This window comes from Phoca vitulina, unplaced genomic scaffold, assembly GCF_004348235.1.
Source record: "Phoca vitulina isolate PV1807 unplaced genomic scaffold, GSC_HSeal_1.0 scaffold32, whole genome shotgun sequence".
Classification (NCBI taxonomy): domain Eukaryota; kingdom Metazoa; phylum Chordata; class Mammalia; order Carnivora; family Phocidae; genus Phoca; species Phoca vitulina.
This window is the reverse complement of record NW_022589735.1, coordinates 5,901,244-5,923,634: the sequence shown is the minus strand read 5'-3', so window position 1 is coordinate 5,923,634 and position 22,391 is coordinate 5,901,244. Positions and strand designations below refer to the sequence as shown.

The following is a 22,391-nucleotide window of genomic DNA, read 5'->3' as shown; positions in this document are numbered from 1 at the left end:
AGTTGCTTCTGGTGAATGGGATTTTTATTTTTTTCTTTTTATATACTTGAGTCTTCTGTAATGAAAATATGTTGCTCATAATTGTGAAAAGAAAATTTCAGAATATCTGAGTAAACATGACTAGGCACCTCTTAGGGGAAGCACAGGCCCAAACAACATGCAGCTAATAGTTCTGTTAAATATTCCTCTATGCCCTGGAATATTAATATTACCCACTTTCCTGTGAAGAGTAGTCTCACCTTCATGTGGCCTTCTCACATGGCCTCTTCACAAAGCATTTCAATATGGTCTTTTCTCCTTCCTTCCCTCTCATTAAAAGGTTTTACCCTCAGCTCAGGTGGCCCTCTTACTGTCTCAGAAAAGTGCTATACACCTCCATTCCTACTTTCACCTCTTTGCGCAACATGTCTTGCTCCCCAGGCAGCCAGTTGTATCTATATGAGCACTACTTGTCATTCAGGACCCGTTCAAGCCCCACACTCTAGGTCATCCATGTAGCAATTGGACTATACATACTGGGGAGCTCTCAACCTAGGATTCAGGGGATCCATCAACTCCCAAAGGAATTTTCTTTTTTATTGAAATTTTTATTGAGACCATTTTTTTTTTTAAGATTTTATTTATTTATTTGAGAGAGAGCAGCACGAGTGGAGAAGAGTGGCAGAAGGAGAGGGAGACTCAGCAGGGAGCCCAGGATCCTGGGATGATGACCGGAGCTGAAGGCAGTCTTTTAACCAACTGAGCCACCCAGGAGCCACTGCACTCCTTGAGACAATTTTAGATTCATATGCAGGTGTAAGAAATAATACAGAGAGATCCGGTTTCCCAATGGTAACATCTTGCAGTACTATAATACAGTATCACAACTGGCCATTGATATGGATACAACCCATATTCAGATTTCCCCAGTTTTACATGCACTCACTTTTGTATGTGTTGGGGGGGGGCGGCGAGGGGACCTTTACTGCTATACAATTGGGAGTTTTCTTTTGTACGTGTTTTTTCTGGGGAAAAGGTTCTTAGCTTTCATCAGATTCTCTCAAGTATCATAGATGCAAAAAGGGGGTTGAGTCCCAGCTCTGAGAATTCTAGGAGACCATACCCCAAACGTTATAGCTGACTGTTCCAAAAGCAACATTTAATTGGCACTTACCACATGGCAGGCATAGGGATGGGCATGGGGGAGAGGTGATGGGAAGTAGTGGAGGAAAAGCGGGGAAAACCCAGAGGTGCATAAAACACAGCCCACTGAGCTTATGCTCCAGCAGGGGAAGACAGACATTCCGACAGATAAACAAATCATTTATTAAACATGTATAGAAGAGGAACGGCCTTGTTGCTTGGGGCGGCTTGGGAAGTATTTCCACAGAAGCTGATGCTTGAGCTACATCTTGAAGGATAATCCAGAATTCTTCAGCTGAGAAGAGAAGAACTAGCTGTTAAAATCACACCCACTTAAATCGTATCTATTCTAGATGTTTTGAAGAAAACATAGGAAACTATGCCTCCATTTGTTTATTCTACAATGTTAAGGTATCAGATTCTTCAACTCCCGTGTGTAAGTGTTGAGGCCAAGGGATATTTTCCCCCTGAGTCTATTTTCCACTGTCTTGTCCAAATGGGATACAGATCCTGCCTGCTTAGCTTGAGAAAGGCATTTTATCTCTGGTGCCTTGATCACATCAGAGCTTATATTTAAAGCATGAGTGATGAGAAGAGACCGCAGCTGAGCCCTGGCTCTGTCCTAACCCTAGAGCACCTCTCCACTGAAGGTTCTAGAGGCCATCCTACAGTGGCTGGTGAGAACCAGAGCTAGTCAGAGTCCTGAGTAAAATCTTTGTTCTACAATCCAGGCTGCACTTACTGGGATCTGCCACAGGGGCTCATCAGAAACCCTCAAGGAGGGGCGCCTGGGTGGCTCAGTTGGTTAAGCGACTGCCTTCGGCTCAGGTCATGATCCTGGAGTCCCGGGATCGAGTCCCGCATCGGGCTCCCTGCTCGGCAGGGAGTCTGCTTCTCCTTCTGACCCTCCTCCCTCTCATGCTCTCTGTCTCTCATTCTCTCTCTCTCAAATAAATAAATAAAATCTTTAAAAAAAAAAAAAAAAAAAGAAACCCTCAAGGACTGGGCTACCTGGCTCCCCACGTGTGCCCCCCTACACACACCCATGTTTGATGGTTGGCTGCCTTGTGTGGACTCAGGCTCAGACACCCCTTGGAGGCCTCAACCTGTTTAGGTTGCAGGTTCCACATCAAACTGTTCAATTCCCAATACTGCTCACAGGGAGATCATTCTCTCTGGTGCAGCCATCCTGTACCACGGAGGCCAAGACCCTACCATCAGCACACCCTTTGAAGAGCCTCCTAGAAGCCTGGCTCAAGGTACCACTTTTTATGGCCTCTGTGTTCTCATGCAAAGTTGTGGAACCACCTAACCATCAGTATTTTCATCTGTAGGATGGGGATCATAATAGTACCATCCCCATAAGTTTATTTCAAGCTTTAAATAAATGAGTCCATGTAATGCTCTTAGCACATAACAAGTACTCCATCTACATTAGCTATTATTATTAACTATTTTCATAATAAAATTATTTCTGGTTGTAAAAAAATTAATGATCACTGCAGAAAATTTGTGAACTACTGACAAGTTTGAGGAAGAAACAATCACAACATCCAGAAATGAGGAATATATATATATATAAAACTAAGTTCACACTGTATGTCTGTTCTGTACTTTGTTTTATTCAACTGATGTATCATGACCTTTTCCCCATATTGTTAAATACTCTTAGAAAATACTTTTATTTTTTTATTTTTATTTTTAAAGAATTTATTTATTTGAGAGAGAGACAAAGCACGAGATGGGGGAGGGTCAGAGAGAGAAGCAGACTCCTGGCCAAGCAGGGAGCCTGATGTGGGGCTCAACACAAGGCTCGATTCGGGGCTTGATCCCAGGACCCCAGTATCATGACCTGAGCCAAAGGCAGGTGCTTAACCAACTGAACCACTCAGGCACCCCTAGAAAATATTTTTAAAAGACTACTTTGTTTTTGGGGCGCCTGGGTGGCTCAGTCAGTTAAGCGTCTGCCTTTGGCTCAGGTCATGATCCCAGGGTCCTGGGATCAAGTCCCACATCAGGCTCCCTGCTCAGAGGGGAGTCTGCTTCTCCCTCTCCCGCTCCTCCCCTACTTGTGCTCTCTCTCTCTCTCTCTCTCTCTCACTCTCTGTCAATAAATAAATAAAATCTTAAAAAAAAAAAGACTACTTTGTTTTCAGGTATATCAGTGTAACCCAATTTATGTAACTAATCCCTTAGTTTGATAGATTGTTTCCTATTTATATTTATAAATATCACAATAAGTGTCTTGTTCATGAATGTTTCTCTGCATCTTTGTTTATTCCTTAAGATAAATGCTTGGAAGTGAGACGACTGTGCCAAAGGCTCTATAACCTGTTTTTGTTTTGTTTTGTTTTTTAATGGCAGGTATATAGAATTGGATTAACCATAATCCTTTGTTCTGACACTCTCAAAATTGGTATGGATGGCCTGATTTTGTTAAGTTAGGTAGTAAATTCATTAATTTTAATAATGTATTCAGTACCTGTCAATCCACAACCCAAAACAAAAGCTAGGGCCTCAACAATAACCAATACTGAAGCATAAAGCTCTCCACCCCATCTTCTGTGCTCTCTACCCAAGGGAACTGTTCTAAATTTTATGTTCGTTTCCTTTTCTTTTTATATGATTTTGCTGTATCTGTATATATTCCTAAAGAGTAATTTTTTAGAACTGTCTTTAGTTTTATAAAAAGGACATCAAGCTGTATGTAATCTTTGGGGACTTGTTTTTTCCACTTACTTTGCTAAAATTCATCCATATCATTGTATTCCACTGTAGTCATTTTGCCTGGTATTAAATACCCCACTGTGTAGACGTACCGCGGTTTATCATCCTCTCTCCCACTGATGGGCAGGTACATTGTTTCTAGGATTTAGCTCTTGCTCCCACTGCTGCTATGAACATTATACTGTAAATGTTCCCTGTTGTATATGTACAAGAGTTTGTCTAGGGAACCAGTTTGCACCCCCACCAGCTATAAATGAGAGAGCCTCTAGATCCACATTCTCTGGTATACCATGGATCCGTGTTGTCAGGTTGTTCTCCAAGTGGCTGACTCAGTCTACCTCCCTCCAGCAATATCTGGGAATGCCAATTTCTGCAAACTCTTTCCAACCCTAAGGATCATTAAAAATTTTTGACCATGTGACAAGGAAAAGACACATCTCCCTTCTGTGTAACTTTGTTGCAAGGTCCTGACTCCTCTAAAAGCCAAGAGAGAAGCGGTTTGGCTCAGAGCATTGTTTCCAGTCTAATAACTTCAGTGACATTTCTGGGACTGATTCCCCAGTAGCTCAGCTGCTTTCCCATGTCCTAAAAGAGGTGACATGGTTGGAAGGAGGGAATGAGGGGGGCCAGGATGGGAAACAAGCCCAACTCACCACAGTGGAAGCTTGTCTCCTGGTCCCAGCCCCTGCCAGTGTCAGATCACTCCTTCTCCTTGATGAAGCAGCCATTATCTCTTCCCTACCCCCCACCCGAGGAAAGCCAGTATAATGCTACCCTTTGTTATTTGAATTGATAAATTTAAACCTCTTTCCCTGCTCTGCAGTAAAAGAACTTTCTATTTTGGGCTTAGTGACATAGCCCAAACCAAGCAGAGAGCAGCAGGCTGTAGCATGAGTTAACAGTCTTTCTTCAAGGGAGAGAACCTACAAGCAGACAGAAGGACCTTCCAAAGTACATCATCTGCATACTAACGTGCAGCCTATTTGCTTGTCTTTCTGCTGACAGAAACACTTCAAAGTTCAAAATTGAACAATCCCTAACCTTCAGGGTAGGCTGATGAGTAAATCCTGAAAAATTTCTTCAATCATTTCGCCAGGAATTCATGGATGTCCACTTGTGTACCTAGGGCTGGACTAAGTATTGTCAGAGAAGAGAATTTTGTCTTCAAGGGGAATTCTAGCCACCCCAAATTATAATGATTTGAGGAGTGCCTAAAACATTTGCCTAAGAATATGCTTTCCCCCTTAGTACTTTTCCCTGCCTGAAATCTCACATTGCTGTAGGGTCCCAGGTCCCAAGAAGCCCCCAAGAGTACACAGACGTCATGCTTACAGGAGGAGCAATCTATTTAAACCATTGGCACCTGTTAGCACAGAACCACAGCCTGGAAGAATAGGACAGAAGACAAGTGAGTTCCCCCCACTTTTGTTTCGGCAAACTTTATCTTAGGGGAAGTTTCAAATATGCTGTGTAACATAAAACAAAAACACCAATTTATTGTGCTTACAGATTCAAGGTGTCAGAAATTCAGAAAGAGCACAGTTGGGATAGCTTCTCTCTGCTCCAAGCTATCTGGGGCCCCAGCTGGGGAGATTCAAAGTCTGGTGATGACTTCGTAACTGGGAGCTAGAAGCATCTCAGGTTTGTTTACTCACATGTCCAGTGTCTGAGCCTGGAGCACTCAAAAACTCGGACTGCTGACCAGAGCACCTACACACAGCCTCACCATGTGGCACGGCTTCCTCCCAGCTTGGTAGTCTCAGGATAGACTTCTTACAGGGCACCTTAGGGCTCCAACTCCAAGCATTCCAGCCAGCAGGTGGATGCTAGATCGTCACTTTTTATCACCTAACCTCAGAAATCACATTGTCGCTTTTGCTGTGCTCTGTTGGTGGCAAGCAAGTCCAAAGCTCACCCAGACTCAAAAAGAGTAGAATCACACTCCCCCTTTACAGAGGCAGGGGTAAAGCTGCAGAAGAGCATGGAAGCATGGCAGATACTGTCGCTCTACTTGGGGATGGGATGGTCAATCAAGCCTGCCTTTCCAACATCAACCAGAGAAATGTTGCAAATCATGGGAACCTGGTGGAGGAGAGAAAGGCGGGGGAGCTTATTTGTTTGCAGGGTCACATCCGACAGTCGTGTAAATTATATCCTTAATAACTAAGGGGGTGACTGGGCTGAGACCAAGTCCACTTGCTCTGCCTGTGCCTGACTCTGGGGCTGTGTCGCCGGGAAGAAGACGCACCTGCTCTAATACATGTAAGGTACCACAGGGACAGGAGGTGTCCCTGGATGGATAGTAAAAGGTCACTCAATCTAACTGACACTTCTTAGATACCTATTGAACACATGCTACTTTGAAGAATATTATCTTTTTTTTTTTTTTTTTTTTTTTGGTTTAAGCAGCACCAAGTTGACTAAGAAATATCTCAAAAATGGTCCTGGATTTACTCATATATTTGTTAAATGGTGCAAGTTTTTAGCCATCAGACAACTGTTGATTGCATTGGTCTAGAATGTTCTAGATGTATCTTGAAAGAAGCTTAGACACCGTGTCCCAATGACCATAGGCCCAATCTGACCCATCTGCTGCAAGCCTTGAGTGAATGCAAAAAGTCGTTACAGGATGGATAGGAAACAAGGCCAAACAGAACCGAGGGCTTTCTTCTCTTCTCTGCAGTCCCTATTCTTCATTAACATAGCTTTTATGGTTTGATTAAATCCCCAGGGAAGTAAATGCTTTCATTTCTGTTTATGGCTATCAGGAAAATAAAATAATGTAGATAAGGCCAGGTAATTTCCAAGGATTTTAAGGACCAGGAGAACATCAGACCAACCTGAGTTTGATAAGGGCAGACATGTTACAAGGAAGCTCACTCAAGTCCAGATAGAAGTCTCTGTCGGTGAGAGTATTAAAAAGCTGTGATCATGTTGATCTAGCGATGCTACTGGTCAACAGCTAGGTTGAGGAAAGCCTCAAATGGCAAGGTCCAGAGCACCTTTTTTTTAAAAACTTATTAGGCCTCAGGTGTTGAGTGTTAAATTAATTGCACTTTTTAGTTCAGATCACATTCCCTTAGTCAGTCCATACAAGGCCACTCTTTTAAATATGGATGCCTGTATTTTCTCCTATTTCCGCTCCTCACTCCTATCCTTCCTCCCTGCAAACAACCATTCTAATCCATTTACTTATATTTTTTGGCTTCTATGTGTTCATGTGGATGTGTTATTGTCTGCTCTGCATGTATTTTAATTTACACAATAGCATTGTTACAGGTCTCCGTGTCTTACTGTTTCCACTCCACATTTTGTAAGACCTATCCACATTGCTATGTGCACATCCAGTCCATCCTTCCTGACTGCTGCAGAGTACTCCAGTAGTGGGCACCCCCAGTGCCTCTGACTTCCCACCACCCAAAACACTGCTACCATGAGCAGCCTCCTATGTGACCAATTTTGGACCTGTATGGCAATCTCTTTAGACAACGTCTCGCCCATAGGTGTCCTTAAGTGCATTAGAAAAGACACCTCTTCCCCCCTTGGAGAAAACTGCCCCAGAGTAAAATGCTAGGCTTGGCAAGGTAGAGCTCAGGCTGGGTTTCAGCCCCCACTCACCCCCTCATTTGGAGTCTTCTTCAGGGTACAACTGTAGGAGGTGGCCCTGCCAACAAACATTCCCCAATTCTTACTTCTAGCAGGTTTCACTTGCAACATCACTCCTGGTTGGTACATGAAAGAGGAGGGTGTCAATTGAGCACAGAAATATCCTCATGGGATCTGTGTCTACTTAATTTGATCAAGCAGGGCTACATTCCCTGGGCACTTTATACTTGGGTTGATGCAGTTTGTGGGAACACCATGGCTAGTGTACAAGCTCCACGGGAACTGGGGAGTCAGACATGGTGACAGTACACAGGGGCTAGTTCAGATAGACCTGCCTGAGGCCAAGGTAAAGGGCCCAAGTACTTTACTCCCTCACTTTGTCTTGGAGATGGCAGAGAAACATCTTCTCTTTTAATGCTGTTGTCACAGGACACAGGTGAAGTGGTTGGGCTCATATTCACAAGGCAGCCGCTCTGACTGGCTTTGCCACAAATGGTGGACATCTGGCCCTGAGCCATCCTGCCTTTGGCCCTTGGAGAACATCCTGTGACCTGCACAATGAAGAACTGATGGTCCTTAGGTCCTTACTCAAGGTCACCTGGACAGGACAGCATTCAACTATCCAGGACAAACTCCTTTAAACAGGTCAGGTTTCAAATCCATCAGAAATTCTTAGTGGCCATTCAGATATATCTAAATCCTCTTAAAATAACTGTGTATGGAGGTCAATGAAACACTTAAGTTACAGAGAAAGCTGTTATTTTCATGCTGATGTTTTCTCAGCTGTCAAATGAGGATAAACACAAGGAGAACTTCTAGAAGAAGACAAGTCATAATTTACAGTTTTTCAGAAAAGAATCAATGGAATTTTCAGATTTCTGGAAGAAAGGCAACCCCCCCCCCCAAAACCAAACTGTTAATACATTTCTGGATTATGCTTGTGAATTTAGAACTACATTTCAGTATTCAGAAGAAGCCTGGATAATAGTCAATCATGCAAGGATGTGAGTCACACTGAATACCACAGGCATTACTGTTACTGTGTGCAGTTGTGAATGAGAAAGGGGTGGGCTTTGAAACAATGCAAAAGAACAGAAGTACTAATCAGTTGTATGCATCAACAAACATCAGGGTCTGGAAAATATTGACCACTAAGTGGGCCTGTGACAGAAAAAATATAATATAAGCTTCACATTCAGAAAGAGGAGCATAGGTTAAAACTTGGAGATGGCTGCCATGTGACAAGAAAGATCCAGAGATTCACAAAAGGGCTGACTGCTTCACACAGGACAAGGCATCCGTCATCCACTGAGACCTGACTTACCCTTCTCAAATGGTTTCAGCATAACTTCATCCCTTTCCAGTCCTCACACCAGAAATGCATGGCCCCGTCAGGGTCCTGGAACTGACCTTAGATTAGATTGGTTGTTTGACCTTGGATTAGAATGGTTGTTTGCAGGGAGGAAGGATAGGAGTGAGGAGCAGAAATAGGAGAAAATACAGGCATACATATTTAAAAGAGTGGCCTTGTACGGATGGACTAAGGGAATGTGCCCTGAACTAAAAAGTGCAAGTGTCTCTTGGTTAGATCCCCATCCTGATATCCTGGAGTCACTAACTCACATCATTGGCTTGTTGATGTTTAAAGACCTCCGAAGAGGTCTGGGGTGCCTTCTAAACCATGTGAATCCAAAGCCAGCATCTCTCCCTGCATTGTCAGCCCAGGCTCCTGCTTTTTATCATTAAGAATGACAGAGACCATGAGTAGATTTCAAATGTTCTCACCACAAAAAAGAAAAATGGTAAATATATGCTGTGATGTATTAGCTAAAGCTATGGTGGTAATCATTTTGCAGTACAGAAGTGTATCAAATAACACATTGTACACCTAAAAGTTACACAGTTTTCTATGTCAATTGTATCTCAGTAAAGCTGAAAAAGGAAGGAAGGGAGGGAGGGAGGGAGGGAGGAAAGAAGAGAAGAAGGGAAGGGGGAAAGAAATGATGGAGACCAGAATTGGCTCCTGTAGCTCACTGCAAGATCTCAGATTGAATTTGGATTCTGAGGCTACCTTTCCCACCCTCTCTCCTATTTGATTCCTAGTCTAAGGTATACCATATTTGTGTATATACGTACTTGTTTATTGGATTTAAAAGTATCTTTCTTGGGGCACCTGTGTGGCTCAGTCATTAAGCTTCTGCCTTTGGCTCGAGTCGTGATCCCGGGGTCCTGGGATCAAGCCCCGCATCGAGCTCTCTGCTCGGCGGGAAGCCTGCTTCTCCCTCTCCCACTCCCCCTGCTTGTGTTCCCTCTTTCGCTGTGTCTCTCTCTGTCAAATAAATAAATAAAATCTTTAAAAAAAAATAAAATTAAATAAATAAATAAAAGTATCTTTCTTCTGTGTGAGGGAATGGGTGAAATAGGCCATGGGGATTAAAGAGTGCCTTGTCGTGATGAGCACCAGGTGATGTGAAGAATTGTTGAATCACTATATTGTACACCTGAAACTAATACAACACTGTATGTTAACTAACTGGAATTTAAATAAAAACTTAAAAAAGAATAAAAGTATCTTTCTTCTGAGAAGCTCAACTCATAATTTTTTAAGAGGGGTGCCTGACTGGCTCAGTCAGTGGAGCATGTGACTCTTGATCTTGGGGCATGAGTTCAAGCCCCACATTGGGCATAAAGATATTACTTAATAAAAAATGAAGAACAAATAACCTTTTAAAACAATTTTAAGGAATGGCCACTTAATAATGACCAAGAAATTATGGTATCACCAGATGACTAATCAAGAAGAAATGAGCCCAAATTAAGGCAAAGGAGATGTGAGTTGGCTCCTGATGAAGTATATGGCAAAAAAGGAAAATTCAGGCTGGATTAGGCCATGGACAGAAGGATGGGAAGTTCATCTCATTCCACAGCCCTTCAAGGATCAGAGCAGGAGACCTTACATAGTCTAGACTCAAGGCAGGCCTACCTGCAAGCAGGGAAAGGCCAAGGCTCCTTATAGATCTGGTAACACTTCAGAAGAATGGCTAATGGCTCTAGCCAACTGAATTTTTTATTCCTAGCAGCTGAACAAGAACCTATTCCTAGAGGAAAAAGGAGGCCTGGGAGCCTGTCTAGGATTCCAAGAGCTCAGATAACCTTCTATGTCTGCCCTCCCGAGCCCCTGGAGAATGGATGTGTTCACTATTGATTTTCTTAACCACTTTTTAGAGGCCAAGGGAAGGGGAATCTTAAATGTTAATGTCCATTTAGTGGCCAAAACTTTCAAATAATCAAATAAATCGTACCTGTTGTATCAAAGCCACATTTGGCAGTTATCCATGCAGAAGCAGGATACAAGGTTTCTCCTAAAGGCAACTTCCTGGAGGACTTGAGCAAGGCCAGACAGGGAAGACATCACTGCAGTTCCCAGTGAGCTCCTCAGAGCACACAGGTGCGTGGGTCCATTCCACCGACTGGCAGTTCCCGGCCCTTCTCAGTGGGGGCCCAGCACGTGCCTGAGAAAGTTTCCCTCTGCTGCCTCAACCAACTGCTAGAGAATCAGGAATTCTAGGTCGGCATACCAGGCTGCTTAAGCAATGACGAATCTGCTTCACTCCCTCCTTTGTTTCCTAACCGAGAGTGTAGTCCAGTTTCAGTGTGGAGGCCAGAAATGGCTGATGACATCACCACTTCCCCACAGCGGTTCACTCCATCATCTCAGCAGGTAAACCACCTTCCCTACACTTCCTTTTGAAGGCCAAAGCTAGAGGTGGCAGTCCTTAAACAGGGCACTCAACCTATCGACTCCTAGCAGACCACAGTTTTCAAAACAAACCTCCAGGAGGTGGGGAGTTGGGCCAATAGTACTGAGACCTGGTGGCTACCGTGGGCCCAGCTGTATAAGTGTATGGCCTGGAGCAAGTCTGTGCATACTCAGTGCCTTTGGATAACCTTTAAAGGGATGCTTTGACGTGTGCCTTCGGCTCAGGTCACGATCCCAGGATCCTTGGATCGAGTCCCTCACAGGGCTCCTTGCTTAGCTGGGAGCCTGCTTCTCCCTCTGCCTGCCTCTCTCTCTCTCTCTCTCTCTCTCTCTCGGACAAATAAATAAATAAAATCCTAAAAAAAAAAGTGATGTTTTGACCTATCTCAGCAATAAGATTTTCTACAACTCTGGGCTAAAAGAGGAAAAGGGGCTGCAGTTGCTGCAGAAGACTTCTGGGGGTAACTTCACCTACCTAGAAGAATTAGAGCCGTGTTAGAGCCACATCAAGAAGACACAGACCCAGGGCTGCGAGCACAGCCACCTGGGGACAGGTGCATGGTCCCCACCACTTGGGGATGAATTTTGGAATAACCACCGGCTCACTGGAGAACACGGCTGCCATTCTCATCCGTTTCCTTCCTTTTTCTCTCCTTTTCTTCTGTACCCTGAGGCCAGATTATTTCTGATTTACTAGAAAAAGTATGATATATTCCCCCTAGCTTTAGGGAGAATCACTCTTGTGACTGAATTGAACTCAGATGTTCCTGACACATAAATCGACATTTAGATAATCACCATCCCTTTGCAAGCCTTTTGAAAAGTACTGGCTTACACTGATCTACTATCTTATCTTTAACACTTTATTTTATCATCCTTGAGAAATCATAGTACCACGCGGATGAAGAGCTGGTTACATGGAAAGTCCTGCCATGATGAGATTACTAATCGTATGGAAGAGACAAGCCAGAGGAGAAAAAACAGGGGCAAATGCATAGGAAGCTAATCACAGCTCTACAGAGTTAGTGAAGGTTTGGAGATGGGGGACAGACTGACTAGTATACTATGTACTGAGAAGAGAAATGACTGGGCATGCACATTTTTCTAGAAACAATTCATTATTATTTCTTTTTCATTGCAGTACTCAGCCCAAAATCTAGAGTGATCATCTAAAAATTATGTATAATTTCAAACATATACATGAGTAGACCTTTCATAAAGCTTATAATTATTCACTAACTCATGTAGGATTATAATGATCCCCCATGCACTCATTATCCAGTTTCAACAATCACCAACTCATATCCATTGTACCCATTATTATTTTATCTGCACCCCCGCCAACTTCCTCCATCCAGTGTTGTTTGAGGCGAATCATAGGCATCATATCATTTCATGTATAAATATTCAACATGTATCTCTAAAAGATAAAAACTCATTTTAAACTGAATCACTCCCCCCACTTGAAATTAATAATTCTGTCATATCCAGGTGATCATGTTTCAGTCAGCATATCAAAAGTGTTGACCAATGTGGAGAGGTGTGAAATAGTACCATTCCCACAGACTACACGATGAAATGGGACATAGTCCTAGCTTTGCCAATAAAACATCAGAAAGTGGGTGATGAAAAACCTCATAGTCAACCTAATATTTATTGTGTGTCTATTCTGCATTTCAGGATGGGGAATCATGGGACAGAATCCCCCTGAAAGGAAAATTAGAGAGCCTGCCTCCTCATGAGCAATTCCCTCTGGACAAGAGGAGACTCCATGTAGTTAGTCAATGTCATGGTGTCACTTGTTGCCTCAGAGCTATACACACAACTCAGGAATGTGAGCCAGCTCTGCAGGCAAGGCAATTAACTGTAGATCCAGAGCACACTCCAGAAGCAACAGTTTATGAGAGTTTTCCAATGCCTAATCCTACTGGTTTCTGTTTCTTTGGAAATATTTTAAGAATTTATTGGACCTGTAATAACATTTAGTGTCATTCACAAGGGTTAGAAGAGAAAGTAGAGTCACGTAACAAAAGGAGGGGGCGGTTTCAAGGGATATATACATATTCCCTGTATTCCTTTGTACTGATCAACAAACGCTCCTTTAAGAATGTTACATAAACACAGAGGTTAGTTTATGCGGATCCCAAAGATTTATGTGCAAAATATTCTCTAAGTCAAATCCTATCTTTAAAGTTTTCAAATAGAGCACATTTTGTAAGCTAATTCATGTTCTCTAATTCATGTTGTTTGTGAGACTAGTTTTTTTTTAGAAGATTTTATTTATTTGAGAGAGAGAGAGGGCACGAGTGCGGGGGGTGGGGGCAAAGGGAGAGGGAGAGGCAGACTCCCCAGCTGAGCAGGGAGCCCGATGCGGGGCTCCATTCCAGGACCCTGGGATCATGACCTGAGCCGAAGGCAGACGCTTAACCCACTGAGCCACCCAGGCGCCCCAAGACTAGATTTTTGAACGTTTTATTTTCTTAACATGAAACAATCCCAGCGAGGCTTGCAGGAGGAAATCACATATTCTTGGGGCTGTGCAAGCCTTTTCACTCCTGCACCACTCCTGCAATAGCCACCTAACTGGCTTGTATGCCTCTCCGCCCCTCCCCCCGACTTGTCGTCCTATAGCACTTATCTAGTTCTGCCACTTCACTAATAGGCATTTAATGCTTCCATCACCTTCCAAAAATCCCTAATTCTTTAGGATAGCATTGCAAGTTCTGAGACTTGTCCTTGACTTACTGGAACAACCTTATTGCTCACTGCTCTCTACTCTCCACATACCTTATTCTCCAGCCACATCAACTAGTAAATGTTTTTAGACCATAGGCCATGTTTTATCAAACAATGAAACACTGAATTCACTTCTTAAAATAAGGGACAGTATAGCCCAGCGTTCAAGAGCATAACCTTCGTGTCAGACTGGTTCGGATGCTGGCTCTGTCACCTACCAGCTGTGTGACTTTGATAAAAATCAGTTAATCTGCCTGAGCCACAAGTTTCTTCAACTCTAAAATGGGAATGATGAAAGTACCTTTCCCATAGAGTTGTGGCAAGATTTGGTTGGATTAAGCACGCAAAATGCTTAGCACAGTGCCTGGCACATAATAAACATCCAATATACAACAGCTCTTATTTCAGTCTATTGAGGTCCATCTACCAGTCAAGAGACACCACTCCTTGAAGCTTTTATAGTTCCCCCAGCTGACGGTCACCCAGATCATTCATACCTCTTTCTCAGCACTACTTTCTGCCTTGTATTATTATTATTATTCTGATACACATCTTTTCTGTTCTATTTTGTTGAATCCCTGCCATGTACTCAGTGCCACGGGGAATAAAAGATGAAGAACATTTGGGGGCACCTGGGTGGCTCAGTTGGTTAGGCGTCTGCCTTCGGCTCAGGTCATGATCCCAGGGTCCTGGGATTGAGCCCCGTTATCAGGCTCCCTACTCAGTGGGGAGCCTGCTTCTCCATCTGCCCCTCCCCACTCTCATGCTCTCTCTCTCTCAAATAAATAAAATCTTTAAAAAAAAAAAAAAAAGATGAAGAACATTTGGCTCTTTGCCATGCAAGTAGTGCTTAGAATCTAGTTAGCAAACACACATTGGCAACTCAAATACAACTCACCAATGTTTGTTCAATAAAGTTGTGGTTCATTACCATTATTATGATATTGTTTCCCTAAGGTCCTCTTTTACAGAAGAACCTCAAAGACTGAGCTAGATTTTAATAGAGGGACCATTCCCCTACTACTAAACAGAATTTATGGGGCGCCTGGATAGCTCAGTTGTTTGGGCATCTGTCTTCAGCTCAGGTCATAATATCAGGGTCCTAGGATCAAGGCCCACGTCGGGTTCCCTACTCAGTGGGGAGCCTGCTTCTCCCTCTTCCTCGGCCGTTCCCCCTGCTTGTTGCTCCCTCTCTCTCTCTCTCAAATAAATAAATAAAATCTTAAAAAAGAATTTACCTCTGGAGAGCAAATGCTGTAAAATACAATTGAACATTGCTGAGTTTAGGGAACTGTCAAGGGAAAACTATTATCAGTGATGTTTTGAGATTGAAATGATAAAATCAGACTATGACTTCCTCTGCTCCCAAAGCTTTTGCCAAAATAAACACACAACATGTTAGACCTAAAACATGGCACAGAGCTAGAAGCACTTCTAGGCTGCTTTTCCTGGTGATGCAGTTGTGATGTGCATTCTTGGTATATTTGTAATTCAAGGGCAGAAGAGATGGTGAAGGCTGCACAACTATGCTGCATCATCTAACCCTGCCTATAGATAGTCAAGACCATGAGGCCAGTGACTACAACTGGGTTTCAGCTGCAGAAAACCAGCAGTCCTAACTGCTGAACGAGTCCTCTGCCTTGTACTAAATAATGTTTTAAGTCAGTGCGAAGTTCCCAATGTCAACAAGACTTCAAGTGAGACTGCTCAGGTTCCTGCCTCACCCAAATACCAGATGACACCTACAACACCTATTACAACAGGAAACAATGCAGCTGAACAGCATAGCTTGACCATATGACTGGGCATACGTCGTCAAGATGGCTCCTCATGAAATAATTGCTCTGGGCTGCTAAAGAAAGAGGAGTGGCTTATTCTTCTGGACAGAGCTCACCACTCCCTTTCTCCTGCTGCCCTCCACGGCAGGCTGGCTGAGAAGTACAACCTTGTGGCAGGGGTAGGCTAGTTTTCTCCTCAGTCCATCTCCATAATTCTAGCTCGGTGGGTAACTGTGAGAGAGGAAGCATTCCTCAACTATGGGCAGTTTTGTGTTTCTGAAAACAGATTCAAATGCAAAGGTATGGTCAAACAATGGGTTAAATGTTTTAAGAACAGTTCATTCCTAGAAAGCTAAAAACATTATGTAATCCCTAATTACATTTTGCGTTTTATTTATTTATTTATTTTAAGATTTTATTTATTTATTTGACAGAGAGAGACACAGCAAGAGAAGGGACACAAGCAGGGGCAGAGGGAGAGGGAGAACTGGACTCCCCGCTGAGCAAGGAGCCCGATGTGGGACTCGATCCCAGGACCCTGGGATCATGACCTGAGCCGAAGGCAGACACTTAATGACTGAGGCGCCCAGGTGCCCTGCATTTTGCATTTTAATTATAGTATAGTATTAAACAATATATTTGCAGCATTTGTAGATATCCTTTCTTTTTTTTCTTTTCTTCACAACTGAATATGTCATCTGGCATGTGACTAAGAGTCCAGATGGACCAAAGATTCATGCTTTTGTACCCCTAAGGAGCTCATCTTTGTCTTAATGGTATTACATTCAGGAAAGTGATGCTTCTAATCACGAGCCTCAGTAGCCTCATGTTTCTGCTCCCAATAATTTCTATTTTTATGCCCAAAATATTCAAACTGTCACATGAGCACCACTGTGCCAACAACGAGAGCACCACTTTCAAGACTACGTGATGGACCTGGCAGAGGATGCCAGACTGCATTAGTCCAACTGATGGATGAGAGTCTGAGTGTTGGATAGGTGGACTAAGGAAAAGCTGCAAGCACAGTGACTGCAGAAGTAAAGCATGTGAGAGATGAGGGCTGCTGGTTGTATTAAAACCACCTTTGTATAGCACCTAATGGGTTGCAACCTACTTCCACGTACATTACCTCATTCGGTCATCACCTCACTCTTTTGTCTGATCCCACGCCCTTCTTTGTTTCAAGAAAGAACCAGAATGGTAAGATGACAAAATCATCATTTGCTTAGCGGTATTATTAGTAAACCAAGAAGTATTATATTTCTACCTTTCCTGATGGTAAATATTGAGTACCTGCACAACCATCTAACAGGGTATTACGAATAAAGATAGGCCACAGGCATTCTTTACACAAGGTCTACAAATTGACTGAAAAGAACATTATCACAGAGTTCAATGATTACCAGTGATGAACAAACCCAGTATCTGTGGAAATGCCTGCCAGTTTCCACAAGCCACCTGAAGTTGTTTAGATTCTCGGCCCATCAGTGGAGTGAGCAGGTGCCCTCCACTCAGTGAGATCTTCAGCCCAACACATGTTCAACAGAACTTCACTGAATGCCTTGTGCAGAGCAACCCATCACCAATTTAGAAAAAAATTAAAACAGAGGCCTGATTCAAACAATGTGAAAATATGAGAAATATGGAAATTTGAACACTGAATAGTTTATGATATTAACAAAGTGTTAATAACTGTTATAAAGACCTATAATTATGTCCTTGTAAGAAGAGGTCTTAGCTTTGATACATATTGAAATGCTTAGGGGAGAATTATATGATGTCTTGGACTTGCTCCAAAATCATATAAGAGGGTAGGAAATGAGTGGGGAAATTGATGAAACCAAACTGACCCCATGTTGATAACTGTTAAATCTGGGAGATGAGTACATGGGGGACCATTATGATACTCTGCCTACTCCTGCATATATTTCAAACTTCCCATAACAAAAAGCTTTTTTTTTTTTTAATTTTGGAGCATTATAAACATAAATTAAGACTGGATACAAGGAATCCTGCCAGAGATACCTGGTTGGCTCAGTCGATAGAGCGTGTGACTCATGATGTCGGGATCGTGAGTTTGAGACCCACACTGGGTATAGAGATTACTTGAATAATTAAACTTAAAAAAAAAAAAGAATCCTGCCATATCAACATGGATCAACATTAAAAAAATGGTTGGGGGAAAAGTTGTTGCAGAAGGATATGTCCTGAAAGATGCCGTTTATATAAAATGCCAAACATGTCAAGCAATACAATACAAACAATACAATACAAACTCTTAAGGGGCACATGCATGAAATTAGGAAGACAAGTATGGGAATGACAGATACAAATTTCAGAACCATGGATATTGGAGTGCAGGAAGGGGAATGTAATTGGGGAGGGTTACACCGGGGGCTTCAACTATTTTTGTGAAATTTTACATAAGGTCACGAACACATATGTGATTATTATATTATTCTCTATTCACTCTTGTACTTATGAAATATTCCACAATAAAAGGACACACAAAAATTAAAATTAAAAAATGAAACAGAAAGTGGATAATCACCTGTGGGGATGATCTGGAAGGGTCCTGCACTTCTTGTATTGATTTCTAAGAACAATACCTATCACCACCCCAACCTCAGCTTGTAAGAATTGCTTCTTTTTCTGTTAAAATATTTTTTATTATGAAAAAAAATCATACTGACAAAAATATAATTAGCATACTTGAATAATAATAATAATAAAACAAACTCCCTTGAACCATGATTCAAGATCAGACAGCACTAGTACCACTGAAGTTCCTTGGTACTCGCTCTCTCCATTCACATCCCAGCCGACAGAGCTGCTATCCTGAATTTTGTGTTTATTTTTCCTGGCCTTTCTTTGCAATCTAATCATATATTGTGTATTTAAGATACAGTTTTGCATGTTTTTAACTTGTACATGTGGAATCATACCTTGTCTTGCTTTTTTTTAAAAAGGTTTATTTATTTGAGACAGAGAGAGAAACATAAGCAGGGAGTCTGGGGTGGGGGGGCACACAAACAGAGAGGGAGAAGCAGACTCCCAGCTGAGCAGGTAGCCCAACGCCGGGCTCGATCCCAGGACCCTGAGATCATGACCTGAGCCAAAGGCAGATGCTTAACCGACTGAGCCACCCAGGCGCCCCCTAACTTGTTTTTTTTGATGAGAGATATTATGAGATTCATTGATGTTGATGCATGTGTCGTAGTTTTTCCTTTTCACTATGTTTGTATTAAGTTACTATTTATTTATCCAGTTCTATTGCTGATGGACTTTTGGATTGTTTCCAGTTTTTGCTATAACAAACAACACTCCTTGATACATCCTTATACTTACCTCTTGAAGTCCATGTGCAAGACTTTCTCTACAGTAGACACCAAGGAGAGGAACATTCGGGCATAGGGTAAATCCATCTACAACTTTATTAGATAATGCCAGATTTCCCACAGTGCTTGTCCCAATGTACACTCCCACCAGCAATATATGAGAGATCCCGATGCTCTGTATCCTCACCAACACTTGGTATTGACAATTACTTTTGCCTATTGAGTAAGAGTGAGAACTGGAATCTGAGGTTTTCTTTTTCTTTTTCTTTTTCTTTTCTTTTTCTTTTTCAGTTAATGGTCTTTTTTATTGGAAAAAAATGGCTAGCATTGACAACTTGGAATGGACGTAAATTGTAATTTCTTGATCAGCAATGTTGATGGGTGTGCTGAAGTCCATATCCACAGCCTACTCTGCTGGCTCTAAGTCATGGTTCAGGAGGTTTTAAAAACAGAGTCCCAAGATGCTCCCTTGGTAAAGGTTTCTTTAAAAAAAAAAATTTTGTGTGTGTGTGTGAATGGTGAATGGTGTGAATGGTGACAGCCTGACACCCATTTCGCTCTAGGACAACACAGGACAACGCTAAACCAACACACACGGCATGCCACCGGGATGAGTATCATGGTCACCATGGGTGGGGGCGCCCGGAAGTACGAGAGGGCTGTCCTGCTTGGTGGGGCTACGTCTAGACAGTTTATCCTTCACCTGTTTTTCTGCACAGCATCCTGAGGTAAACCAATTTTAAATGTTTTGTTTTCAGTAAACCAGCTATGACAATTTATACTAACAAGTTGAACTAGAACCCATTTGAAGAAGTTTTAAATTTGTTTTTTTCATTTTTTGTTTTTAATACAAATGCCTGACTGTGCTCAATTATCAAGCTGCTTGCATGAAAAACTGGCCAGCCCAAACAGTGTATTAATCATGAGCAAATGGAACTGCAAGGAGTCTACTAGGTGCTTCCTTATCATTAAGGTAGTACAAGTATTTATATCGTAAAACTGATGTGTAGCTTGATCTTTAGGGGACAGGACCACCAACCAATACATGCAGATTTTGTGTGGACAGAAGGTACTTTTGACATTCAGTTTTGCTATATAGAAACAGAATGAGTAAATTAACTTTTTTTTTTTTGCAAGAGGCTAAGTAAAAGATTCAATCTGATTCTTCTAGGAGGGGGGAAAGGAGTTGAAAGTAGGCCTTCATTTGGCAGTCATCATCTGTAAAAATTCTTCATAGTTGACTTGCCCATCTCCATCAATATCTGCTTCTCTGATCATTTCATCTACTTCTTCATCTGTTAGTTTTTCTCCTGAGTTGGTCATGACATGACGTAGCTCCGCCACACTGATGTGACCGTTGCCATCCTTGTCGAAGACTCTGAATGCCTTGTGAATTTCTTCTTCACTGTCTATATCTTTCATTTTTCTAGCCATCATAGTCAAAAATTCTGGGAAGTCAATGGTGCCATTACCGTGGGCATCCACCTCGTTGATCAGATCCTGCCATTCAGGTTCTGTTGGGTTCTGACTCAGTGACCTCATGACTGTTCCAAGTTCCTTTGTTGTGATGGTGCCATCGCCATCTTTGTCAAATGGGGAGTAAGCCTCCTTGAACTCTGCAATCTGTTCTTCGGTCAGCTGATCAGCCCTGGTGCGAGCGAAGGGAAGAGGAGCAGAGGGAGTGAGGGCGGCTGCACCAGTGCGGGGGCTGTGCGGGCGGGGCGCCTCCACGGCTGCTGCTGTGAGGTTTTATTTTTCACTTCCCTGCTTATTGATGAAGCCGAGGCTCTTGTCATGTTAGTGCCCATTCGTCTTCCTGCTTTTGTGAAATATCTGATTCTGTCCTTTGCTCATTTGGGGGGTAGGTGTGTTGTCTTTCTTGTATTTATTTTTTTTTTAAGATTATTTATTTATTTATTTATTTGACACAGAGAGAGACACAGCGAGAGAGAGAGAGAGAGAGAGAGAGAAAGAGCACAAGCAGGGGTAGTGGGAGAGGGAGAAGCAGGCTTCCCGCTGAGCAGGGAGCCTGATGAGGGGCTCGATCCCAGGACCCTGGCATCATGACCTGAGCCGAAGGCAGACACTTAACGACTGAGCCACCCAGGTGCCCCTCTTGTATTGATTTTTAAAGGAATTTGCTATATATTTTAGGTATAATAATATAAATTATGTAATTTCCCAGTTGTGACCTGCCTTGCCTCGTCTAAAATAAATGTTTCTCCCCTCTTCAATCTGTTAGAGTGGTAGACTACACTAATAGATTTCCTAATCACCCCTGTATTCTGGGATAAACCCAACTTCGTTGTTATACAAGTATCACTCTTATATATTCTGGATTTTGCTTGCTACTATTGTGTTTAGGAGTTTTGCAGCCGTACGTAAATGACAATAGGCTGTTATTGTCCTTGTTTTATTGACCTTACCTGGTTTTAGTTTCAAGACTATTCTATACATTCATTCACTGAACAAAAATTTGTTTGAATGCCCATTATACCCAAGGCGCTATTCTAGGCACTTGGACATATCATGAACAAAAGAGAAAAATGTCTATCCTGGTGGAGATTACATTCTAGCCTCATATGATGAGTTGGGGTATGTTCCCCTTTTTCTGTTCTCTGGAGGAGCTGTACAACTTGGGAATTATCTCATCCTTAAATGTTTGAAAGAACATCCCTTATTGTTTTTTGGTTTTTTTAATTTTCAAGTAAGCTCTGTGCCCAACATGGGGCTTGAATTCACATCCCTATAGAAAGAGTAGCATGCTCTACTGCCTGAGCCAGCCAGGTACCCTTGAAAGAACATATTTTTTAAACCTGGTACTTTAACAATTGATTCTTTTTTTTCCCCAAAGATTTTATTCATCTATTTGAGAGAAGAGAGCACAAGAGCACAAGAGCACATTCATCTACCGAGAGAGAGAGCACAAGCGGGGTTGGGGGGGGTGGAGAGCAGAGGGAGAGGGAGAAGTGGGCTCCCCACTGAGCAGGGAGCCCGACAGGGAGCTTGATCCCAGGACCCTGAGACCAGGTCCTGAGCCAAAGGCAGAGCTTAACGGACTGAGCCACCCAGGTGCCCCTTGATTCTTTTTCTTGATTGGTGATAGGATCATTCAGGTTTTCTATCTATTTTGAGTCAGTCTTAACTAATATTTTGTAGAAATTCTTCCATTTCATTTAAATTTTCAAATTTATTTGCCGGAAGTTGCTGGCAATGCTTTTGTTTTATTTTGCTTTTATCTCAACTACATCAGTACTTACGGCGACCTTCACATTTCTTATCTTACCTGCCACTTCCTCATTTTTCTTGATCCATTTCACGACA

At 42.4% G+C, this 22,391-nt stretch overlaps 1 protein-coding gene across 1 annotated transcript; it reads right to left on the bottom strand.

The window, feature by feature from the left end:
• Positions 1–20,219: 20,219 nt before the first annotated feature.
• On the bottom strand, positions 20,220–21,741 carry LOC116645099 (calmodulin-1-like). The gene is made up of 2 exons (XM_032425076.1): positions 21,701–21,741; positions 20,220–20,715 (listed from the first exon to the last, which is right to left on the bottom strand). The coding sequence occupies exons 1-2, from the start codon at positions 21,739–21,741 to the stop codon at positions 20,268–20,270; spliced, it is 489 nt and encodes a 162-aa protein (XP_032280967.1). The 3' UTR covers positions 20,220–20,267.
• Between the last annotated feature and the right edge of the window lie 650 nt (positions 21,742–22,391).

What these genes read in the sequence shown, in the direction of transcription:
- LOC116645099 (XM_032425076.1), bottom strand. Translation starts at nt 21,741, where the DNA reads ATGTTCTTTCAAACATTTAAGGATGAGATAATTCCCAAGTT. An exon ending in GATGAGATAATTCCCAAGTT is followed by an intron (nt 20,716 to 21,700) that starts GTACAGCTCCTC and finishes CGCTCGCACCAG; the next exon opens with GGCTGATCAGCTGACCGAAG.